The sequence below is a fragment of the Pangasianodon hypophthalmus genome, chromosome 5, assembly GCF_027358585.1.
Source record: "Pangasianodon hypophthalmus isolate fPanHyp1 chromosome 5, fPanHyp1.pri, whole genome shotgun sequence".
Taxonomy (NCBI): domain Eukaryota; kingdom Metazoa; phylum Chordata; class Actinopteri; order Siluriformes; family Pangasiidae; genus Pangasianodon; species Pangasianodon hypophthalmus.
In genome coordinates this window covers 13,291,751-13,312,891 of record NC_069714.1, presented here as the reverse complement: position 1 = coordinate 13,312,891, position 21,141 = coordinate 13,291,751, and the positions used below count along the sequence as shown (strand labels likewise).

At 39.2% G+C, this 21,141-nt stretch overlaps 2 protein-coding genes across 5 annotated transcripts in view; one reads left to right on the top strand and one right to left on the bottom strand.

Moving 5' to 3' along the window:
* Positions 1-6,490, top strand: part of adcy5 (adenylate cyclase 5) — a 69,601-nt gene extending 63,111 nt beyond the window's left edge. For both annotated transcript variants that reach the window (XM_026912696.3, XM_026912695.3), the window contains exons 13-21: positions 689-805; positions 896-1,060; positions 1,315-1,490; positions 2,719-2,739; positions 3,048-3,177; positions 3,284-3,547; positions 3,634-3,838; positions 4,013-4,137; positions 4,255-6,490. In XM_026912696.3, the coding sequence (XP_026768497.1) occupies positions 689-805; positions 896-1,060; positions 1,315-1,490; positions 2,719-2,739; positions 3,048-3,177; positions 3,284-3,547; positions 3,634-3,838; positions 4,013-4,137; positions 4,255-4,383 (1,332 nt within the window). In that variant the 3' untranslated portion in view covers positions 4,384-6,490. The remainder of the gene's footprint in view (positions 1-688; positions 806-895; positions 1,061-1,314; positions 1,491-2,718; positions 2,740-3,047; positions 3,178-3,283; positions 3,548-3,633; positions 3,839-4,012; positions 4,138-4,254) is intronic.
* Positions 6,491-9,524: 3,034 nt separating this feature from the next.
* On the bottom strand, positions 9,525-20,123 carry sec22a (SEC22 homolog A, vesicle trafficking protein). Of its 3 annotated transcripts, none has more exons than XM_026913131.3 (7): positions 19,967-20,123; positions 18,082-18,277; positions 13,727-13,890; positions 12,509-12,688; positions 11,928-12,046; positions 11,639-11,704; positions 9,525-10,720 (listed from the first exon to the last, which is right to left on the bottom strand). In XM_026913131.3, the coding sequence occupies exons 2-7, from the start codon at positions 18,261-18,263 to the stop codon at positions 10,520-10,522; spliced, it is 912 nt and encodes a 303-aa protein (XP_026768932.1). In that variant the 5' UTR covers positions 18,264-18,277; positions 19,967-20,123; the 3' UTR covers positions 9,525-10,519. The 3 variants fall into 3 exon arrangements, with proteins under 3 accessions (XP_026768932.1, XP_034160698.1, XP_026768934.1); XM_034304807.2 differs by lacking the exon at positions 19,967-20,123 and adding an exon at positions 19,501-19,947; XM_026913133.3 differs by lacking the exon at positions 19,967-20,123 and adding an exon at positions 19,303-19,480.
* Positions 20,124-21,141: the final 1,018 nt, after the last annotated feature.

The window sequence follows — 21,141 nt, the reverse complement described above, 5'->3', positions numbered from 1 at the left end:
GACATAGATAAATGAATCTTCTCATCACAAAACAATTTCACACAGCACACCATGACATAGTATAACCACTGTAAAGACTTGATCCACCATCACCGACTATCAGTGACTCTGCTGAGACTCTGCTGTGTCTCAGGTTTTATCAAAAGCTTACCCACAGCATGACATGCTAAACAAACATTTGCTAAATGACCCATGTGGATGGGATTGTTTCTTGCTGGTGTCGCCTCTGAGCTGGTCCTGAGAGACCATGTGTCAGACAAATACATAAATGGCTCTGGCACGTATTTATGCATGCTGTCCCAGGGTGATGGCAGCCGAGTCCCTGCGTTCTTTCACCTGGAGAATTAGATTGACCTTTTGGTGAGCTTGTAAAACTAAAATGTCTTTCAGAAAATTGTTGGCTTACTTCAGAGTGTTTGATGTCCCCACAGAATTGCTGCAAGGGTTGAATTTAATTTGATAAGATGACTAATGCTGTGAAAGTAGTATGAGCATGTTCAATAATAAAATATTAAGATTAAAATGCATCAATATGTATGATAATTGCAGATCATAATTCATCTTAGCAGAGATGGGATTTATTTAAAATGAGAGAGTGGCAAATAGTTTAATTCACATTGCTTTCACATGCTGAAATTAAATGTTAATAAATCTGTGATACACTCCTGACCTCTCTTCTCTTTGGCAGCTTTTCCCAGTGCCCCTGCAGCACCTGTCCAAAAGGATTGTCCAGTCCAGACTCAACAGCACTCTGGTGGGCGTCATTACCATTGTGCTAGTCTTTCTCTCTGCCTTCATAAACATTGTGAGTATAGCAACAGAAAGTAAATAATGAACAGGTATTTAATGGGAAGTTGGACCTTAGAGCTTTTTTGTGCACTTTTGTTCCCCCCAGTTCACATGCAGCACTGATGACCTGAAGCTGTGTTTGAGCCAAGAGTTTAATATCAGCCGGAGCAGTGTGAGCGCCTGCCATGTGCGCAGCTCTGCCTTTAACTACTCACTGTCATCCCAGAAGCACCTCTGCTACAGCTCTTTACCCACCTGCAACTTCCCCGAGGTGAACATGGTTCTCTAAACACTTCTCACACTGTGCCATTTAAGACCTGGATCAATCATAACCACAGGTTTAAGTGAAAACATGTCCTGAGTTAATAGCTCTTTTAACGAGTGCTTGGTACATTTTTAGAAGCTGTAATAGATCTAGTGGACATGCTGAAGTGTTTAAACAGAGTGAATGGTTCCCAGACCCAATGACTTGGACTATACTAAGCTGGTGTGTTTGTGTTTTTCCCCACCCTTCTGCTTCCTCAGTATTTCTCATCATGTGTACTGCTCAGCCTGCTGGCATGCTCTGTATTCCTGCAAGTGAGCAGCATCGGGAAGCTCTTCCTCATGCTCTTCATTGAGATTCTGTATATCTTTATCATGGAGGTGCCAGAGGTCAACCTGTTTGACAACGTGGACCTGCTGGTGATGGCCAACGCCATGTGAGTGACTCTGTAATTGTGCAATACCTCTTTTCACACACACACACAGCACACTGCAGACACTGATCACAATCATATATTGTTTGGAAATTCAATTTTGGCCCCTGCAATTAGTTAATACGGAACCACCACAATTGATACTTCCCGATTTATTAAGATTCTGATTTATTAAGATTTATTCAGTTGAGTTATCTCAATGGTGTGTTTTATGAGCTTTCATCCATTACGTTATTTTACTGCCAGATGTTGAGAGCACAGCAGGATTCCTTATGTTCTTACATAGATGTTCGTATGCATTCACATTAGTAGGAAATCTAAAGAGAAGTCCTTTATTGTTTGATGCTTTGTTGGCTACATATAATATGTAAGAGATAAAAATTTAAAAAAAATCTTTTTTGTTAAAGTAGTTTTATTGCATCAGGGAGTCTATGCAGCTTAGGCAGAGGCCTGCGTTGCCTTACATCATTCTGAACCGGCAGTAATTGTAATAAAATGCTTATGAAATTATTGTTCCCAGAGTCATGCCTTTAAAATCGTAAGGGTTCATAAGGAGTGTAGTAGACAGGTAAGATCCTCATACAAAATGGAGAACCCGTACTAAATGTTAAAAAGGTTCATGAACGAGCAGGATGAATTTGAGTGCCAAGCAAATTCCTGTGAGAGCATTAGAATTTTTCGTGCGTGCGTCACAGTCTGTGTATAAGGAAAGCAAATCCATGTGTGTTCAGAATAGATTAGCATATGGATATGCATTTTTGTATAAGGGCTAAAGAAATCTGTGTCAAAACAGACTGAAGCCTGCACATGGAGGCTTCTGGCAGTGAAATATCCCCATATGCAGGCAAACCACAGGTGTTCATGCAAAGTGGAAAATCACAGGATGTAATGCTGCTGTTAATCAGTTTTATAGCATCACCCATCATAATCACAACAATCCTTTTTATCATAATTATGAGGTGGTAAAAAACAGATTATGTAACCATTAGCAATAAACATTTATTTTCCAGTATGATGATGGCTTCATTCATTGATTTATATAGACAAATAGATTGCTCTAGATGCTTTGAAGGCATTCAGATCTGTTCGCTAATGAAAGAATCAAAGCGCTCTCGTGGATATTCTCCGATTTGGCTTGGAATTGCTTTTATGACATCAGTCTGGAAGATAGATGTGGTAGTTGTTCTGCTCTGCCCATCTGATTCATTTCCTTTTTGTTTTGTATTCACAGTGAGAACGTCAATGGAACAAGGTAAGATTTTATCTTGTAAATGGATTCACTGAGGTGAATTAAATCCCTTTGAACCCCAATTTGTTACTTTGATTGCTTTGCCATAATGATTGCTATCACTACACAAGCACACAGTATCATCTTAATGTTTATACGTGTATAACTGAGATATGTGGGTATCACAGTATCCCACAAGCAGTTGTATTTGTGTGAAGCTAAGCTTAAGCAGCCCTCCACGGTCGTTTCTCCCTAGTGTGTTCAAATTGAAAGTGTTTACTTTTTAGAAACACAGTAAGATTCAGAAAATCTTTGTGTTTGTATTGACACAGCTGTGGGACAGACAGGGTTCCCCTGAAGATCATGACTCCAGTGGTCATCACTGTTTTTGTACTGGCTCTCTACTTACATGCCCAGCAAGTGGAATCCACTGCCAGGCTGGACTTCCTATGGAAGTTACAGGTGCGTTTCCAAATGAAGCATTTGGAATTATATTTATTCCTGTTTGGGGTTCATGAGAGCAATGTAGGTCACATTGCTAGTAGCTTGTTTCTCTGTCTCTCCTCAGGCCACAGAGGAAAAAGAAGAAATGGAGGAGCTTCAGGCGTACAATCGCCGTCTCCTACACAACATCCTCCCTAAAGATGTGGCTGCTCATTTCCTGGCTCGGGAGCGGAGAAATGACGAGCTCTACTACCAGTCATGCGAGTGTGTGGCCGTCATGTTCGCCTCTATCAGCAATTTCTCAGAGTTCTACGTTGAGCTGGAGGCCAACAACGAGGGCGTAGAATGTCTGCGGCTTCTCAATGAGATCATTGCTGACTTTGATGAGGTAAAGCATCTAGAGATGGCTAGAGTGTCCCATTTTCCCTTGCTCAAATTTCTTTCCCTGCTAACATTTCCTGCTGTCTTTCTCAGATCATCAGTGAGGATCAGTTTCGTCAGCTGGAGAAAATCAAGACTATCGGAAGCACGTATATGGCAGCGTCTGGCCTGAACGACTCCACCTACGATAAGATCGGCCGCTCACACATTCGTGCTCTGGCTGACTACGCCATGCGTCTCATGGACCAGATGAAGTACATCAATGAGCACTCCTTCAATAACTTCAAAATGAAGATTGGTAAGGCCTGGTTGGTGTGGTGTGTTAAGTTGAAGTTATCTTTGCAGTATACCCTAGATGATCGCAAAGTTCAAATTTGAAGCATCTGAAGATGAATGAATGATTATGGTTTTCTTTTACCTAATAAAATGTTAAAGAATTTGATTCGATACTTTGATTTGTGTGCTGCTGTAGGTCTTAACATAGGTCCAGTAGTGGCTGGAGTAATAGGGGCTCGTAAACCCCAGTATGACATCTGGGGCAACACAGTGAACGTAGCCAGTCGCATGGACAGCACCGGAGTTCCTGAAAGAATACAGGTCAGATACTTACATTTCTACTTAAACAGGAGAAACAACAGGAACTCTCCTTTGGCTTATCTGACCTGCTCCAACTTAAGATTCTTTTCTTTTAATGTTTGCTGTTTTTCTTACCAGGTTACCAGTGACCTCTACCAGGTCCTCCATTCCTATAACTACTCACTGGAATGCAGAGGAGTTGTCAAAGTCAAAGGCAAGGGAGAAATGATGACATATTTCCTGAATGGTGGACCAAGCAGCAGTTAACAGAAACCTGTATCTTACAGTCATGACACTAAAGACATGAAGTGGCTTGACGTGTTAATAGAAAGCAAGGTGCTGAGCATCGGGGTCTCTTTGCTCTGTCTATAGGGACAGAGGAATTGTTTAAAGATGGCTCACGGAGCATTTTGACCTTTCCACATATTAAACCCTAAATAGAGGAAATCCTCAAGGGTGAAGGTCAAGATGTGGAGAAAGGAGTTGGAAAGTCTGTCCACATCCACTGAAACATCATCATTAGAAGAGACCAAAGAAAAGTAAAAGAATATCAGAAATGCAAGACGGTTCACCTGTTCAGACTTTTCTCCTTGAGGGAGAGGGTGAATGCTCGGACCCTGACTTGAGGCCGTTCCTCAAAATAACAAAACTGTCTGACGTCACTGAATTTGGAAAAAAGGCAGATGTTTTATGTGTATATGATGCATCTATGATCTTTGGGAAGCAATCTATGTTCTCACAGTCTCCTTGTCCTTAAACAATGTTGAGCCAAACATGCTGGTGCAGCAACAGCATATTATTATACATCCTTCTCTTGTCCAGTGCTGGAGGACTGTGGTGGATACCTGCAAGGAGAACTGACAGTGTTCTGTGTCTGGCTACTTCAGAATGCGACTGCTCTGTTTTGGGTGTGTGTTCACACACACACACACACACACACACACACACACAAATGTAGACAGAAGAGTGTTTTTCACTGAAGAAAATACACACCCACTTACTGAACTGAAGACACTCTGGAGGATAGAAATAACGGTCAAACCTGCGTTTATTTTGTATCTTTGAGATTTTGTATTTTGTCTCAAAAACCAAACCTTATCAAAGCTATTTTAGATTCTATATTTTGTACATTAATATATTAGAGCGATGTCTATAAACAGAGGTGTGTATTCAGATGTATATATCTAAAGAAAATTGCAACAATCATGTATATTTTAATGGGAAAGTTCATTTTCTTTCACCTTTACTCTCCTTTTGCATCGAAGCTATTTCAGGTTCACAAAAAAATCCTAAAAAAAAGAAAAAAGAGAGAAATAGTGTCTTTTATCCTACAGTGTGTTTCGCAGTAGAAAAATTGCAGGAGTTTTCCACAGCCAACGTTGTTGAAGCTAATGAAACGTTGTTAAACCAGTACAGATCAGATCTTGCACCCTACAGCAAGAGGTTATGTATTACGTGGGGACGTACAAGATGCCCCACATCTCTTTGGCCATTTTTGCACTGCACCTCTGCCTTTCTTAGTGTGTCATACACTGCTTTTCCCTCCCAGCTCAATCAGATGGTACGACCCAATGAATGTTCAATTTCTCCAGCGAGGCCTTCATATGTACAGAGTGACCACTAAACATCAGTGCCATGCTCATCAGGAGTCCTTTAGGCATATCTTTATTCATTTCAGCTGGAAGGGTTCTTCAGTGTGTTTTTGCCAAGTACAGGCAGACAGGCGCCAAATTATCCAATTTCTTATCTTTAATGAAGAAAGATAGTGAAGATGCTAGTTGATATCAGTCTTGAAGAATTGTCTGTTACAGCACGTGCACTATCAGGTTTTCACCTGGAAGAACCGTATACTGTATGGGAATAGAATTTATTTTTTCCTTTTGACATTCAGTCACAACTTTACTACTTTGTGGGGCATCAGAAATTAATTTCTCTTTGCAGGGGAAAATGCAGTGCCATATATTTACTGTCACTTTGTGAACACCCAAAAAAGAGGAGCTACAGTGATGTCAAAATTGTATGTTTTGGTAATTTCTGTTTTATTCTAAATGAGCAGTTGGAGGCCTTTGGATCTCGGTCAGTGCAGGTTCAGCTCAGTTAAAGAGGCATGACAATTATGATGAACTGTACGATGTAATAACCACACCTCTTTCTCGTAGATGTTGAGGTTCTGAGGCTGTTTATCTGTACTTAAAGGACATGCTCATTTTAATAATGGATATTGATGAACTGCAGAATTCAGAGCTAATTTATGGTTTGTTTTTCCTTATCTGTGATGTCAAAACAAACACTATACCCTTTTTTTACATTCAAATAAATCACTTCAATGTTTATATATTCTGGAAATAAATTAGGCCATCAGTGCTTATGCTCATTTTTTCGACTGCACAAGCCTTTGATTGATCAAATTGAATTTTAGCACACAAATGTGGATGTTGCATACAATATCCAAAGGGTGGCAGCAATGCCATTTCTTAGCTTACATTCAGCCAGTTCATTCAGTTCACTTCATTACATAACAATACAGTGTATATAATCAGTAAACGTATATGGTGGATATAATAGATAAGCTTAATATATCAAACATGGTTTTAATTGTAAAATCATTTGAAAAACTGAAAATTATCATGACACACTGGGCTTCGTTGTGACCAGCAGCGACATCATTTTGTCATACGAAGATATTTAATAGCATATTGGATTAAATATAACATTACCTCAAATACACTTAATACCAATTACCTCAAATACACTTAAATATACCAGTATATAGGGAATAAAGAAACCTGATTTGGAAATGATTGCTCGATTCACCACACTCAGGTCTGATTAAATCCATGCCATTGTAAAAGCTTTAAGAGTCTTTCTGCACTGAGGAAAAACAGCTTTGTGCTGAGCATGAAAGGAGCAGGAGACTGGGATTTAAATATACCCAGGCTTGCTACTAGAGGGAAAACTGTTTTTTTTTTTCTGTCCAAGTGAGAATGATTCTCACGTCATTGAGCGATGTGTTCTAACGTCACTCTTTTCAAATAATTGTACAAAGGAACTAGAAATTGAGGAGTCATCAAACTCCTGTTCGTAGTGTCTTACATAGATAAGCTTAAATGTCGAGTAGCTGGCGATAGGTAAGCATTCTAACATTAGAGGAGAATAAATGTAACTGAGGCCATGTTTTCACATTTTTATGCCTCTGCCACTAAGTGGTTTTCGGGTTGTCCTTCTGTTCGTCCATCCGTCCACCTGCCTGCCCGTCCAAGATTCTCGTGATGAGCAAGAGCAAGTGGTTTAACGTTTGTGGGATTAATATGGAATTATCATCGTAACCAACAGGATGAAGGTCATAGCAATATACGACGTTTTTTCTTCAATGGCTTCCTTCCTGTTTGCCATACAGAGATGTTAATTACACGTCCACATACAGGAACTCAAGGCCCAGTTTCTGGCTATCTCTAATTTTTGCCATGAGTCTGAATATTAGTAGGATTTATATGAAATTATCATTGTAACTAGCACATAAACGGATCAGATTTTGGAATTGATCCAAATAGGGTCAAGGTCACAGCAAGGTCAAATGTCTGAAATAGTTTTTCTTCATTAGCTTCCTACTAGCAGTCTGTAACAAAAAGCACTAGACTTGCTGGCAGGGGAGGAATCCCCATCGCCATCACTGGTGTAGAGGTCTGCTTATTTTTTCAATTTTTGATCATATTTGTATATAATTTTAAAATAATTTTTAATTTATAAATTTGCAGCAATAGTGAATCAAAATTCATTCTTCAGCTGATTCTTAAAATAAATAGAGCGTACTTTAATGGCTAATAAATAATTTAGCGTATTAACAAAAATATTTTTAACACTGGAAAATTGTGGCTTGCTTTCAAACACTCAGGTAAATTGAGGCTTCTCTAGGTAGATCAGTGTTAGTTGCATTGTAAGACACCCTCTGTTGCAGGACCCTACTGAGAATCTTTAAGGGTTTTTCATAAAGCTAAGCAAAAACACCCCTTAATGGTTCTAGATGTTTTCTAGTGTTTTCTAAGTGCATACCATGTGTACTGTAAGCCCATCGAGACTCCCTAAAAAAGGCCACAAAGTTTGTCAAGCAGAAGAGTGAAATTAGGTCTCGTCAGCAGTCACGTATCGGAAAAAAAAAACGACTATGTGGGAGTCCTTGCAATTATGGGCACATTGATGTTTTCCCTTTATTTGTGTATAAATGGGCCATAATTTGCACAACTGCAAGCTGTGCCAGTCAGTGTTTCACCTGTGTTGGTGCAGTCAGCATGACGAGAGCAAACCTGGTACATTAAGCTCATTAGTCACGCTGCTCTGTAGGAAATGGCCCTTTCTAAAAATGCCGATCAAACCATCACCATAAAACCTCTCCTCTGTGTGATTAAAGAGTGCGATAGAAAATGACTGCAATTATAATACGAGTATTGAAAACTGCACTAATTCAAGTATGCACTGTTGCTGTGGAACGAATGAAGAATTATTATTGGAAGCCTTCATGAAAAGGGTGAAGGGTGGTGGTGGTGATAGGCTCATGCTTTGTCATCACGCTCTGGGATGTTTTCAGCCGCTTGTCAGGATCAGGGAAAAGATGAAGAGATAAAAGTACATTGACTTTCAGGACAACCTGTGTGAGTGTTCCAATGTTCACCTTCCTACTCATCAATGACTCAAACACACTCAATCCAGGAGTGGCTTTGGGACGAGTCAGTGGATGCAGTTGAGTGGCCCAGCCAAAGCCTGGACTTTAACTTGTCTAAGAAACCTTTAAAATGGCGGTACAAGGATGGTCCCAAATCCAACATGACAGATCTTCAGAGGTTCTGCAGAGCTATGGGAGAAGATCTGTGACCCTAAACCCGTGTGTGCCAAGCTTGTGGCATCATAGCTCACTGCCAAGAGAAAACCAAACTGGATTGCAAATAGAGATGCAAGAGTGTTTTACTGTGGTCCATTTCCATAGATGATGGTGTACATATAGTCTAAGACAGACTCTGCACAGCAACACATGGGCTATGGTTAGTAATTGTAAACATACCAGATAAAGGCCCAGTGAGAGTAGGTACAAGGCAGGTGCACCAAACATAATTACAACTTGGTGTGGTTTCTAACCCTAGCATGAACTAGTATATTTTTTCCATTTCATGTTTTTTCCATTTCATTTTCCATTTCAAATCATTTCGTTTATGATGATGATCATCTAAAAATGTTTTTTTTTTTAGTTTACTGGATGTATCAGTGCATTTTTTTGTTCTGCATACAAAAGACAGCAGATCAAAGTGGCAGGTCATTTTGTTTAAAAAAAATAATAATTTTCAATGCTGTAATGAGTCAAAGATGAGGGAGCCTCTATAGTTATTGGACAGTAAGACTTAAAAACATTGAGACTGGTATAATAATGACATAAGTATTTAACCTTTACTGAAGGTCCCTTGGCACAGATTCAAAAACACATCATCAGTCACCCCTTTGTCTTTTCTTTAGCACAATTTACAAACAGGTACATAAATATAAGAGGAAGCATTCATTCAGTTGTCAGTTTTTTTTGTTTGCTGGTGCCTACTGGGAACTGAGAAAGGGCTGAAAGCCTCTGGTGGTAAACAGAAGTCTATATATCAGCAGGCCACTCCTCTGCCACGAAAGAGCCAGAGTAGAGCTGAATCCATCAGCAACCAGAAAAAGCTGCAGGCAGCACAGACTACTGAGACAACTGCACACATCATTCTCACACACACGCCAGGTCTGAATGCGCTTTTAGGGTAATACTCTTTGATAAGAGTAGCCTTGAAGTATATGAAGTGTATGACACTGTCATTTGTGGTCTGTGTCGGTATGAATTAGTAAAATAATTAAAAAAAAAAAAAAAGAAAAAGAAAGTCTGTGTTTGAAAAACAAACAATGCACGCAACTTTTATGACTGTGTGTTGTTGAGAATCATAGCAGTACTCATGGCAGCATGGCCTTGGGTTATTTCATCTGTACCATGAACTAAAAAGTCTTGCATATCTGGTGTAATCTATAATCTATAATCACAATTTTATATTTAAAAAAATGATATATCAATTAACAAAAAATACAAATAAATGCCTAATATTTGCATCCTTACGAAAATCAGTATAGAGGTTTTTGTATTTTCAAAAATTTGCAACAAAATGCAAAACCAGTGAACATATTATAAGATAACCGGAGTAATTAAACTGCAATTGGATCCTGAGCTGTTGACTCTACATTCAGTCTGTTTGATGATCAATGACTCCCAAAGTCCAAAAGCGCAGGACCCACATCTCTCACATCATTGTCATTCGGTCTTCTGGGGACTGTGCTATGTATTACTGTTTGGGGAAGGTTCTGTGTGTGTGTGTGTGTGTGTGTGTGTGTGTGTAGGTGTTCAGACATTGTAGTCAGGAGCTTTGCCCTGCGGCTGCCTTAAGTGGATCTGCAGAGTGGCGAAAGCCCCAACTGTGACATGGAAGAGGATCTGCCACATGTTGCGCAGTTCATACAGGTACATGTTGCACAGGCAGATGAGAGCAAAGGCCAGGAATGACTTGATGTTCCTCCACACCGAGAAGTATGCAAATAAGTAACACTGCACAATGAGGAAAGAGATTGCTTTGTTACTTTGTGGAGCACAAAAGTTTTAACAACACAACACTGGGTACTCGTCCATGGTAAGGATGAGCATTAAAAGACTATGAAAATGTGTCTGTTATTTATTAACTTCATCTTATATATGAAAATAGGAGAAAAATCTAAATCAGGTTACATTCTCAAAGAAACTATTTGTAAAAATACATTATGAGTTTTGTGGACATCTGAACATAACACACATATGTGGTGCTTCCCCAAACTGTTGCCACAAAGTTGGAAGTACACAATTGTCTAGAATGTCTTTGTATGCTGTAGCATTACAAATTCCCTTCAATGAGACTAAGTGGCCCAAACATGCTCCAGCATGACAATGCCCCTGCGCACATATGGCACATATGGGTGTGATGGTCAGGTGTCCACATTCTTTTGGCCATATAATGTAATTGTACTAAAAATATTATCACGCTATAGCATCAGCAGAAAGTTGAAGGCCAGCTCTTCCTTGCCTTTCACATTTCATTTCAGTCTATTGGCCCTCATGAAATGATGAGTGCCTCCATCTCCTCCTAGAGCAATGCTAACTAATCAGTTTTAGGTTGGGAGGATTCACTGTGGTACTCTACACAGTGATTTAGGGAGAGGGGAGTTTAACGATCACATCTTCAGGAGTGCTTGTCCCAAGTCCAGCTCACATGCCACCTGTAAGAGCTCAGCACCTCAAAGCTATAATTTTACTGAGTACACAAAAAAAACCTCTGGAAAACAGGTATTACAAAGTGTGAATGGCTCTCAAACAGCAACATCAGCACTGATGCTGCTTTTTTCCTAAGAATGGTGTAAAAGCAGCTCCTCTCCCCTCCTGATGGAAATGCATGCTATAAGTCACTCGAGCGCTTGATGGACGACTCTAACTTACCTGATATAGACAGGCAGCCGTTCCCAGGAAAAAGGCAATTACATAATTAAAATCTTCGTCCTCGTTCTGCAGATAGAGCAGAAAAAAGGGGAAAAGGGTACTGCATTAAGGTATTATCCAGCATGAACTAATTACACACAGAAATCCTTTGTTATATTAATTAAGCTGCAGTAGATGGGCTAGCTGGAGCTGCAATGCGTAACTGTTGAATCGTTCTTGTTGTTACATTACATAACAGCCTAAATATAATTCCAGTACATTGTCATATGTGGGCATATGGAAAGTTTACCTGCAGTATGCTCTCTATGGCATGGACTCCACGTAGTAAGTTGAGCGCACCGCACAGAATGCTTAGGATGCATGCCACTATGCCTGGCAGGGTGACAGGCTCCAACATTTGATTAGGAGCTGCAAATGAAAAACAAATATTTCAAATATATAAGAATCCAGCACCAAAAAAAAAAGAAATTCCCAGACAATAACCAGACTGAACAAGTCAAAAAAAAAAAATAAAAGTCTGATGATCTTGTCAACAGATTGTGAGCACATTACACACTGGAAATGAAATATTTACTGAAGAAATGCTTTACCTTTTCAAATTCACTGATCTGACGTTAAATTTTAAATGGCAGAGCAATAACACAGTTATGACTATAATACAATGAAGCACCATCTTGCCAAATTACAGATACATTAGCTTTGTAGCATTCTTAAAACCTTCTTGTCAAGGGGGAGTAATTAGAGAAAATCACACTGTGATCACATTGATTCATATATAAATTCCGATGTTACTAATAATAAAAATAATGAGGTGAGCACGTTAGTATTTATGTTTTCAGTAAGAGTGAGGACATGTAGGATGGTCAGTACCTATGCCTTTATATTTGGAAGCAGTGCTGTGGGAAAAGCCATTGATCAAGCTCAAGTCTTCAGGAGAGAGCTGGTACGGGGGTCGCAGCTTGATCTCTGTCTGCATATCAGCCAGATTAATCTTTGTGGAAAGAGAACGTGGACTGTTGTACCGCTGCTTGGTCTTCTGAATGAAGTTGTCTGTGACAAACACCAAAGTCAAATACAGCAAAAAGACAGCAAAGAGATAAATTGTCTCACAAACACTGATACACTGTTCACTTCCTTAGGAAAGCAGAAGGAGAGCAGCTCTAGTATGTTTTAGCCTGTAACAATCTGAACACACACACACATCCCTGTTTGACAGTTGCACTGAGTGATTATTTATTTTACGGATTTGTTTTTCCTCTATTTTTTCTATTTAGTTTTATTTTTTTCTTTTTACTGCAGTTTGTATAAAATTTCAATGCATTGACAATACCGTAAAGGCTGAATGGCCATTCCAAAAAATGAATTTTTTGTAGTAATGAGTGATATAATTGGATAAATAGTTTGATTCCTAGCAACAACACATGCATCTATGCCTGATTTCTTCCCACACTAAAGAGAATTACAGACTGTTTTGCTTTACCACACTGCAAAAACTGAGATTTATGTAAACTGGAAGCAAATGATGCAAAAAGATAGATGCTTGACAGTTTGTTACATATACATAAAAATCTGGCACTCTTTTCATTCTGATCTATTCATTCAGAGTCAGAATCTCATATCCTTGCACCACCTCACTGATCCATTTTTCCAGTGCCTTTAATCACTTCTTGTCTGCACTGTTACTATTGCTCACCTGCTAAATTGCTTGTATTTAAAAAAAAAAAAAAAAAAAAAAAAAAAAAAAAAAAAGGTGGTTCATACAGTTGCCCTTTAATCAGTGTGCAAAGACGAAGTTCCAGATGTGAAAATGGGGGTTTTATATATATAGCTTAATTAACATAGCATTATAGCATTAAGCTGAATTCAGAGCATTCTTAGACAAGGTCACATAAAAAAACTGAGTAGTTAGCATGTTTGAGTGCTTTAGAAGATGGCTAGACAGTAGGTTTTTTTTTTTTTTAAGGTCTTTTTTAAAAAAAAAAAAAATCACATCCACATTAGTTGCTCTACAGGCTTGTACAGGATCACTCTTTGAAGATAGTTACAGCAGGTTAGAGACATGGGAACAGTAATGTGCAGAGAACTCACCAAACTCAATGAAGGAGTAGGGCCTGACAGCACTGTTAATACGCTTGGTGTCATACGTGACAAGGAATTCTCTCTGCAACTCATCCAGGAAGCAGAATGCCAAAACATTGGGATAGTTCTCTGTGCATACCATCAAGTAGCCCACTCCCAGAGAGCTGGTGAAACTGAATCACAAACAAAATATTATTCAGTATTATTCACCCACCAACCATTTAACATCAAATAACTTTTGACTGACAAATCTTTTTACCTTCTACTTGTCATATTGAATCTAAATTCTAGCACATGCACCGATCAGCCATAACATTAAAACCACTGACAGGTGAAGTGAATAACATTGATTATCTCGTTACAGTGGCACCCGTCAAGGGTTGGGATATATTAGGCAGCAAGTGAACAGTCAGTTCTTGAAGTTGATGTGTTGGAAGCAGGAAAAATGGGCAAGCGTTATGATCTGAGTGACTTTGACAAGGGCCAAATTGTGACAGCTAGACGATTGGGTCAGAGTATCTCCAAAATGGCAGGTCTTGTGGGGTGTTCCCTGTATGCAGTGGTTAGTACCTACCAAAAGTGGTCCAAGGAAGGACAGGGTCGTGGGTGCCCAAGGCTCATTGTCACACGTCACGTAGGGAGCGAAGGCTAGCCTGTCTAGTCTGATCCCACAGAAGAGCTACAGTAGAACAAATTGCTTAAAAAGTTAATGGTGGCTATGATAGAAAGGTGTCAGAGCACACAGTGTATAGCAGCTTGCTGCGTATGGGGCTGAGTAGCCGCAGACCGGTCAGAGTTCCCATGCTGATCCCTGTCCACCACTGAAAATGCCTACAATGGGCACGTGAGCTTCAGAACTGGACCACAGAGGAATGGAAGAAGGTGGCCTGGTCTGATGAATCACATTTTCTTTTACATCACTTGGATGGCTGGGTGCGTGTGCTTCTCTCACCTGGGGAAGAGATGGCACCAGGATGTGCTATGGGAAGAAGGCAAGCCAGCGGAAGCAGCGTGATGCTCTGGGCAATGTTCTGCTGGGAAACCTTTGGCCCTGGCATTCATGTGGATGTTACTTTGACATGTATCACCTACCTAAACATTGCTGCAGTGGCCTCTTTCAGCAGGATAATGTGCTCTGCCACACTGCAAAAATTGTTCAGGAATGGTTTGAGGAAAATGACAAAGAGTTGACGGATCAGAGCTGTTTTGGTGGCACAAGGGCTACTGACACAGTATTAGGCAGGTGGTTTTAATGTTATTGCTGATCAGCGTGTGTGTGTGGACATTGCTAGTTGTGCCAAGCAACCATCACACATCAGACAGTACCATGTGCCCTTGCCACATTATCATGAGAAGACAGGAAGAATTTGGAAGGCCACAAAACTTACATTTACTCAGGAACTCTAAATAACAAAGCAAAGCGAATAAGCAAAACTTTTCAGAGACACACCTCTGCACCAGCCTATTCATCAATTACTCATGCTGTTACATTTACTTTTCTTTAAAATGCATGGAAGTTGACAGCCTCACAGGAAACCGAGCCCATTTTTGTCACCACGTCTCTCTACATTAATGTCTCCTTAGAGAGATGAAACAATTCTATGACTCACAGCCCCGAATGGCAGGGAGAAAGGGGGAATCAACTCGTTCGTGCCCGCTAACACAGTTTAGGGTGATGAATAGCAGCTGCCGCGAGTGCCAGGCTTCAAAACGGCTACACCCGAGGCCCTCACAGGAGTCATCTATCAGTGTATGCTGATTTAGCTGCTAATTTAACTGATGTGCCACCACTTCACTTTGCTTTCTTTCAAGACTGTATGCTCATTTTAACTGAATGACTTTGTATGCAGACACCATTTTTTTGTGGAAGAAATGGCACATCTAATATCGTACAGTTTCCCATAAATGTCAACTGCATACAAAGACTTACTATATCTTATGATCTGATTATATTGCAAGAAGCTATTACTGAACTAATCAAACTGTTTTACAAAATGATAAAGTAATTCTGCAAACATTTCAAAGTAGCGAGTCACAGATGGGTTTAACAGACCATAAGCCATGATATATTTGGTACAAGACAATAATATGTTAAGATTTGGACATTTATAATATAATTCCTTAATGCGGTACCCTTTCTCCTTTCTCCCCATTGCATGAAAGCATTAATTGTCCTCTTCCATACAGATAAGTTCACAGATGCCCACAATTGGTTATTGTCGCTCTGATTGACAGGTGAGAGAGTAGTGTCATCCCTCCCAACACAAGACAGCAGCACCACTTAGGCTCTCTTAGACTCCCAGCTAGGGATTTCTGTGGCATCATCAGGATTTGAGCTGACTATCTACCAACAATTTTTTCTTATTTTTTTAATGCCACTCAGGAGTCTAGGTCTGTCAATGTGTATTTACTTTAAAACTTAGTGGAGTTTTACCCATTAACTGGAAGAATCAATGTGATAAAAAAAAACATTTTACCTAAATATATGTATAAATTTCCATGTCTCCTCTGGAAAATTCTTGCCTTATTTTAAGGAACATAATAAGATACTCTCCTGCTTTCTTCGGAAAGGTAAATACCATAGACTGAAGCTTCTTAAATTTCATCCTTATGATAAAGCTGGCTTGAACCTCCCAAATTTTAGACACTACTATTCAGCTTCTCAGGGGCCGTTTACACGACAACGTTTTCAGCCAAAAATGGGAAACTTTTTATGTGTTTTGCCTGTTCGTTTAGAGGACAACGGCGTTTTGGGGACTGAAAACGCATATTTTTGAAAACGGGTTTCAAAGTGCAAGTTTTTGAAAACGCAGCCGTTATCGTCTCCATGTAAACACCCAATACGGGAATCTTTGAAAACGGTGTCGTCACGACGTGCGTACTATGTGTTAGGTATGTAGACATGCGCAGTACGTGTCTATTGTAAAGGCAAGCACGAACAAACATACACAACATTGGTGGAGTACATGGTAGTGTTGTTGCTGCTCAAGAGTTTGCTAATGCTTCTTCAGCAAAGTGTGGATTTACTTCACCAATATTACAACCAACTAACAAGGTTACAGCGCCAACTACTGGCCTGGCGTACGTAATACAGCGTTTTTGGCCGTTATCGCGGATACGTGTAAACGCGAATCGTTTTGAAAACGTTGTCGTGTATATGTGAAACTTTTTGAAAACGCAAGAGAAAAACTTTTCCGTTTTTGACTACATCGTTGTCATGTAAAAGTAGCCTCGGTTTCACCCAATATGGATCTGGCTGGTCCCTGATAGGGTTGATACTAGCTGGACATCAGTAGAACAGTGGGAGATGAATTCCATCCCACTAAAGGTCATTCCTTTGAGAATGGAAAAAGGAAGCTTATCTAAATTCACTAAAAACCCAGTAATACTCCATACATTTTCTGCTTGGGAGGAATCGCATCAGTTACTTGGCCTACCCCTATGGGAAAACCCCATTATACCTACCAGTGTTGCTGATAGTGCCCTAAAGCAGGAACAAGTAAAGGTATAAAGACGCTGGGGGACTTGAACGCTAATGATTCCTTAATAAGCTTTGATTTGCTTTCTCAGACAAATAAAAATAATTTCTTTAAAAATTTGCAAACTAGATATTGGGTGAAAGAAATTACTCCTCAGACATTTCCTGACATTCCAACACTTGAAAATTTTATGTCATCTCCAAGAGGTATTACTTCTGTAATCTACAGCACAATAACAAATAATTTTAAGCCATTTGATAATGTAATCTTGAAACAGAAATGGTAAAGATCTTGCCTGTACATATGACCCCGTAGAGTGGGACTATGTTATGGAAAGAATGCAAATTATTTTAATATCTACCAAGCACAGACAAATCCAGTTTAATATTCTGCACCGAACATATTACACTCCTCAAGAACACCGATATATCTTCAAAATGTCAAACATCTGAAGGTGATTTACTTCAAACGCTTTGGAACTGTCCTGTATTAAATGACTTCTGGGAATATATAATCAATGTATCTTCAAAGGTTATCAGTACTTGCATAGGTAGTGTTCCTAGAATTTGGGTATTGGGTGACACTGACTTATTAGATTCTTCTCATCATAAAAAGTATTTCACCCTTCTGGTGGAACTGCTGGAAAAAAATGCATATTAATGAACTGGAAATCTGCACATCCTCCATCAAGAAGGCACATTCTCCATCAAGAAGGCACATATATATATATATATATATATATATATATATATATATATATATATATATATATATATATATATATATATATATATGCTCCTTACTTTGCAAAACTGTACAACATTAAAGCAACCAAAAGAGGTATACTTGAAGGAGGCCTATATTCATATTTTTCAAATCACATACTTGACATTGTACGGGCCAGTCTTAAGAGAGCAGCGGTCAGGAAACTGGCTGAGTTTTTTGGACAGGCCCTTGAGGTGCTTCTTGGTCTCTTGCAGCCCTTTGTCCTGTTCATAGTCGGTAGAGGCAGAGAGGGGCAGGCCGTCCCTCACCCGCACCACTGAGGCAAAGAGGACCATAGACATCTTACAGCGAAAACCTGTGAGCATAGGTGTGCATAGCATGAGCTCTGAATATTTTACCTGACAGCTCAGACACAGAACAGACCACAGTTTAAGAAAGCTATGTATGTACATTTACATGTATTTACATGTATATACTGTATATATATATATATATATATATATATATATATATATATATATACACACACATATATATACATACATATATATATATTTTTTTTTTAACGTGTTTGAAGTCTGTAATGCCCTATTGGTTCATACTGTTTCCTCCAAATACCAAACAGGGCAAATGGAAAAGCTGTAAACCTTTTGTTCAAAACAACAATAACAACAACAACAAGAACAACAACAAAAACCCACTACACTAATGGTTCTGTCTTTTGTCCTTTTATGTAATTTGCACCTTTAATTGGACAGTTAGTCTATCTACTTTTGGTTTATTCTCCAAAGGCATTTTAAAAGGGGGGGAAATTATAGAGTATATAGAGATGATAAAGTAAATAATCAGTTCTTTACACCGCAACATGTGTTTCATGTGCACTTTCTCAATCACTGACATGTTACGGATACATCAGCAAAGCTGGATGAAAAATACTATATAAGCCCCAGCACAGATGAATTTTAGGGGCTGTTTCACTCTGTGTAATCTCCTGACATGAGTGTCACTGACACACTGCATGAATCTACAGCTTGGCCTAGAAAGAAATCAGCCCCAGCCTCACTTCTTCATATCTAGTCTGTGTAATTTTCTTATGGGTGTTGCTGGTGCTGTTGTGCTTTGTTCCAGAAAACATCAAAAAAAAATTTGCTTAAGATATTTGTTAACAGCAAATAATCTGATGTGTCTTATCTTTCAAAAACAGGGCTATTTAGCCCTGTTAGCTCATTTATACCAGCTAGCACTGAATGCATTTCTCAAGAAGGAAGTAGTTAATATGTCAATAATGGCATTATAGTATCATTTACATATGAGCCCTATGTCAATTATCATAATTCTAAGATTAAAAATATAATATTTAAGAATATAAAATATCAGTACCCTGGACAGCACCTTCACTACCCGTCTGGTTGAAGTTGTTTTTATCCTCAGGCGCGCATTAGCTCAGAAGTGTGTTTACACGTAACATCAGTGTTAAGTTGTTTAGACTGGGTTACTCTGAATCCTTTTGGCAGCTTTAGTTTTTCAAAACAAAGTCATGTAAAGGCGTTACAGAAAACAGAGGAGAAATGAACTTACTCCATGCTGGAATCACCCAAATAGCAAGCCAGCAAAACCTCCAGAACAAATCTAGCTAACGATAGCTAGCTTAGCTTATCGCTAACATTACCACAAGGCGACGCTAAATCTGCCAGGTAGCTCAGTTAGCTCAGGTAGCTCACTAGACATGGTCTGTTTATTAACAACTTTTAACACTGAAGCTGCTTGCTAGCTGAGAAATTATCTATCGGCTAATTACTGAACGCATGGACATTACTGTTGTTAAGTGCATGGCTAGCTATATATGAGCCTGTTAACTAGCTACGAAGCTTCCTGTAACATTTAGGAGACCATTTTCATAGGTAACAATAGCTCTTATTGAAATGTGAAAGTAATATGCATGCTAATAAGCTAGCTACAGCTAGACATGCACTATGCAGCTGCTCTGTGTGATCAAAGCTATTCCCAGCTTTTAAAAGGAGCTCAAACAGGAAACACAGCTAACCTTGGCAGAGACATTCCTCGCTTGATTCTAACTCAGATTTGCACTTGTCTAACTGCAGAAACGTGCATGTTTATGCTGTTCCTGCTTCCTGTGTTGTGCCGCAGACAGTAGCGTCAACGGGACTAGCAGACTGTTTACGTGGCTTTGCGAAATGCATTATGGGTAGCAGCGCCTCTGGCGGCCATTAAGAAGAAACACAAGCTAAAAAGAGAAAGGAGTGATGCTAAAGCCTTTTACTTACAACCTATCAAATTTGTGTTCATTTCCACTTATATAATTTTTTTCCTTTTTATTCTGAAATTTCCTGGAATATCCAGCATCATGTAGTCCTGAATACTCGTTCATACCAAATTATGCTGTATCTAAACTTTTAAAATAGGGTTAATTGATATAAAAAAGGAGATGTAGGCTATACATGATGTGAATAAAATTTTATGTCAACCAGCTAAAAAGCTAAAAAGAAAGTGTATTAACACTCATCCAACTCATTTTGAAAACATACTGAGTATACTATTAATGTAAAAAAAAAAAAAAAAATCCTAGAATATTAGTTCTTTGTTTATCTGGGTCAGAGTCAAGGTGGACCCAGAGCCTATCCTGGGAACACACACCCTCATTCACACTTTCGTTCACACCTAGGGGCAATTCATCACCAATCTATCTACCGGGATGTTTTGGGAGGTGTAAAGAAACCAGAGAACCCAGAGGAAGCCCATATAGACACAGGGATCAGAATCGTTTTATTCGCCATATACATTTACATGTATTTCCATGGATAGCATGTGGAGCTCCCCACAGACAATAATCAGAGCTCAGGATGGAACCAGTGACCCTGGAGCCACTATGTATACCATTGTTCTGCCCTTTAAAAAGCATGATGGGCAAAATTATTCAGCCTTAAAATAAATATTTTATGACATACACTTTAACCTTTATCACTTCCGAGAAACATGTTCTGTAAGTTCTCCTGCCTCTCTTTTGGAATCGAGGCCCTTGAAGGTCCAGTGTTCCTAGTATAGGCTGAAGATCCACTGCAATCCTGACCAGAGTAAAGCAGTTATTGAAGATGAATGAATGAATGCATGAATGAACATAAAAAAAGAAAAATGAGTCATGGTGGTGGAACAAATGTTTATAGCTGTTATCACAGAAGAGATACCAGGAACTAACTTGTT

What these genes read in the sequence shown, in the direction of transcription:
- sec22a (XM_026913131.3), bottom strand. Translation starts at nt 18,263, where the DNA reads ATGTCTATGGTCCTCTTTGCCTCAGTGGTGCGGGTGAGGGACGGCCTG. An exon ending in ACTGGCCCGTACAATGTCAA is followed by an intron (nt 13,891 to 18,081) that starts GTATGTGATTTG and finishes TTTGTGATTCAG; the next exon opens with TTTCACCAGCTCTCTGGGAG. An exon ending in CCATAGAGAGCATACTGCAG is followed by an intron (nt 11,705 to 11,927) that starts GTAAACTTTCCA and finishes CTCTATCTGCAG; the next exon opens with AACGAGGACGAAGATTTTAA.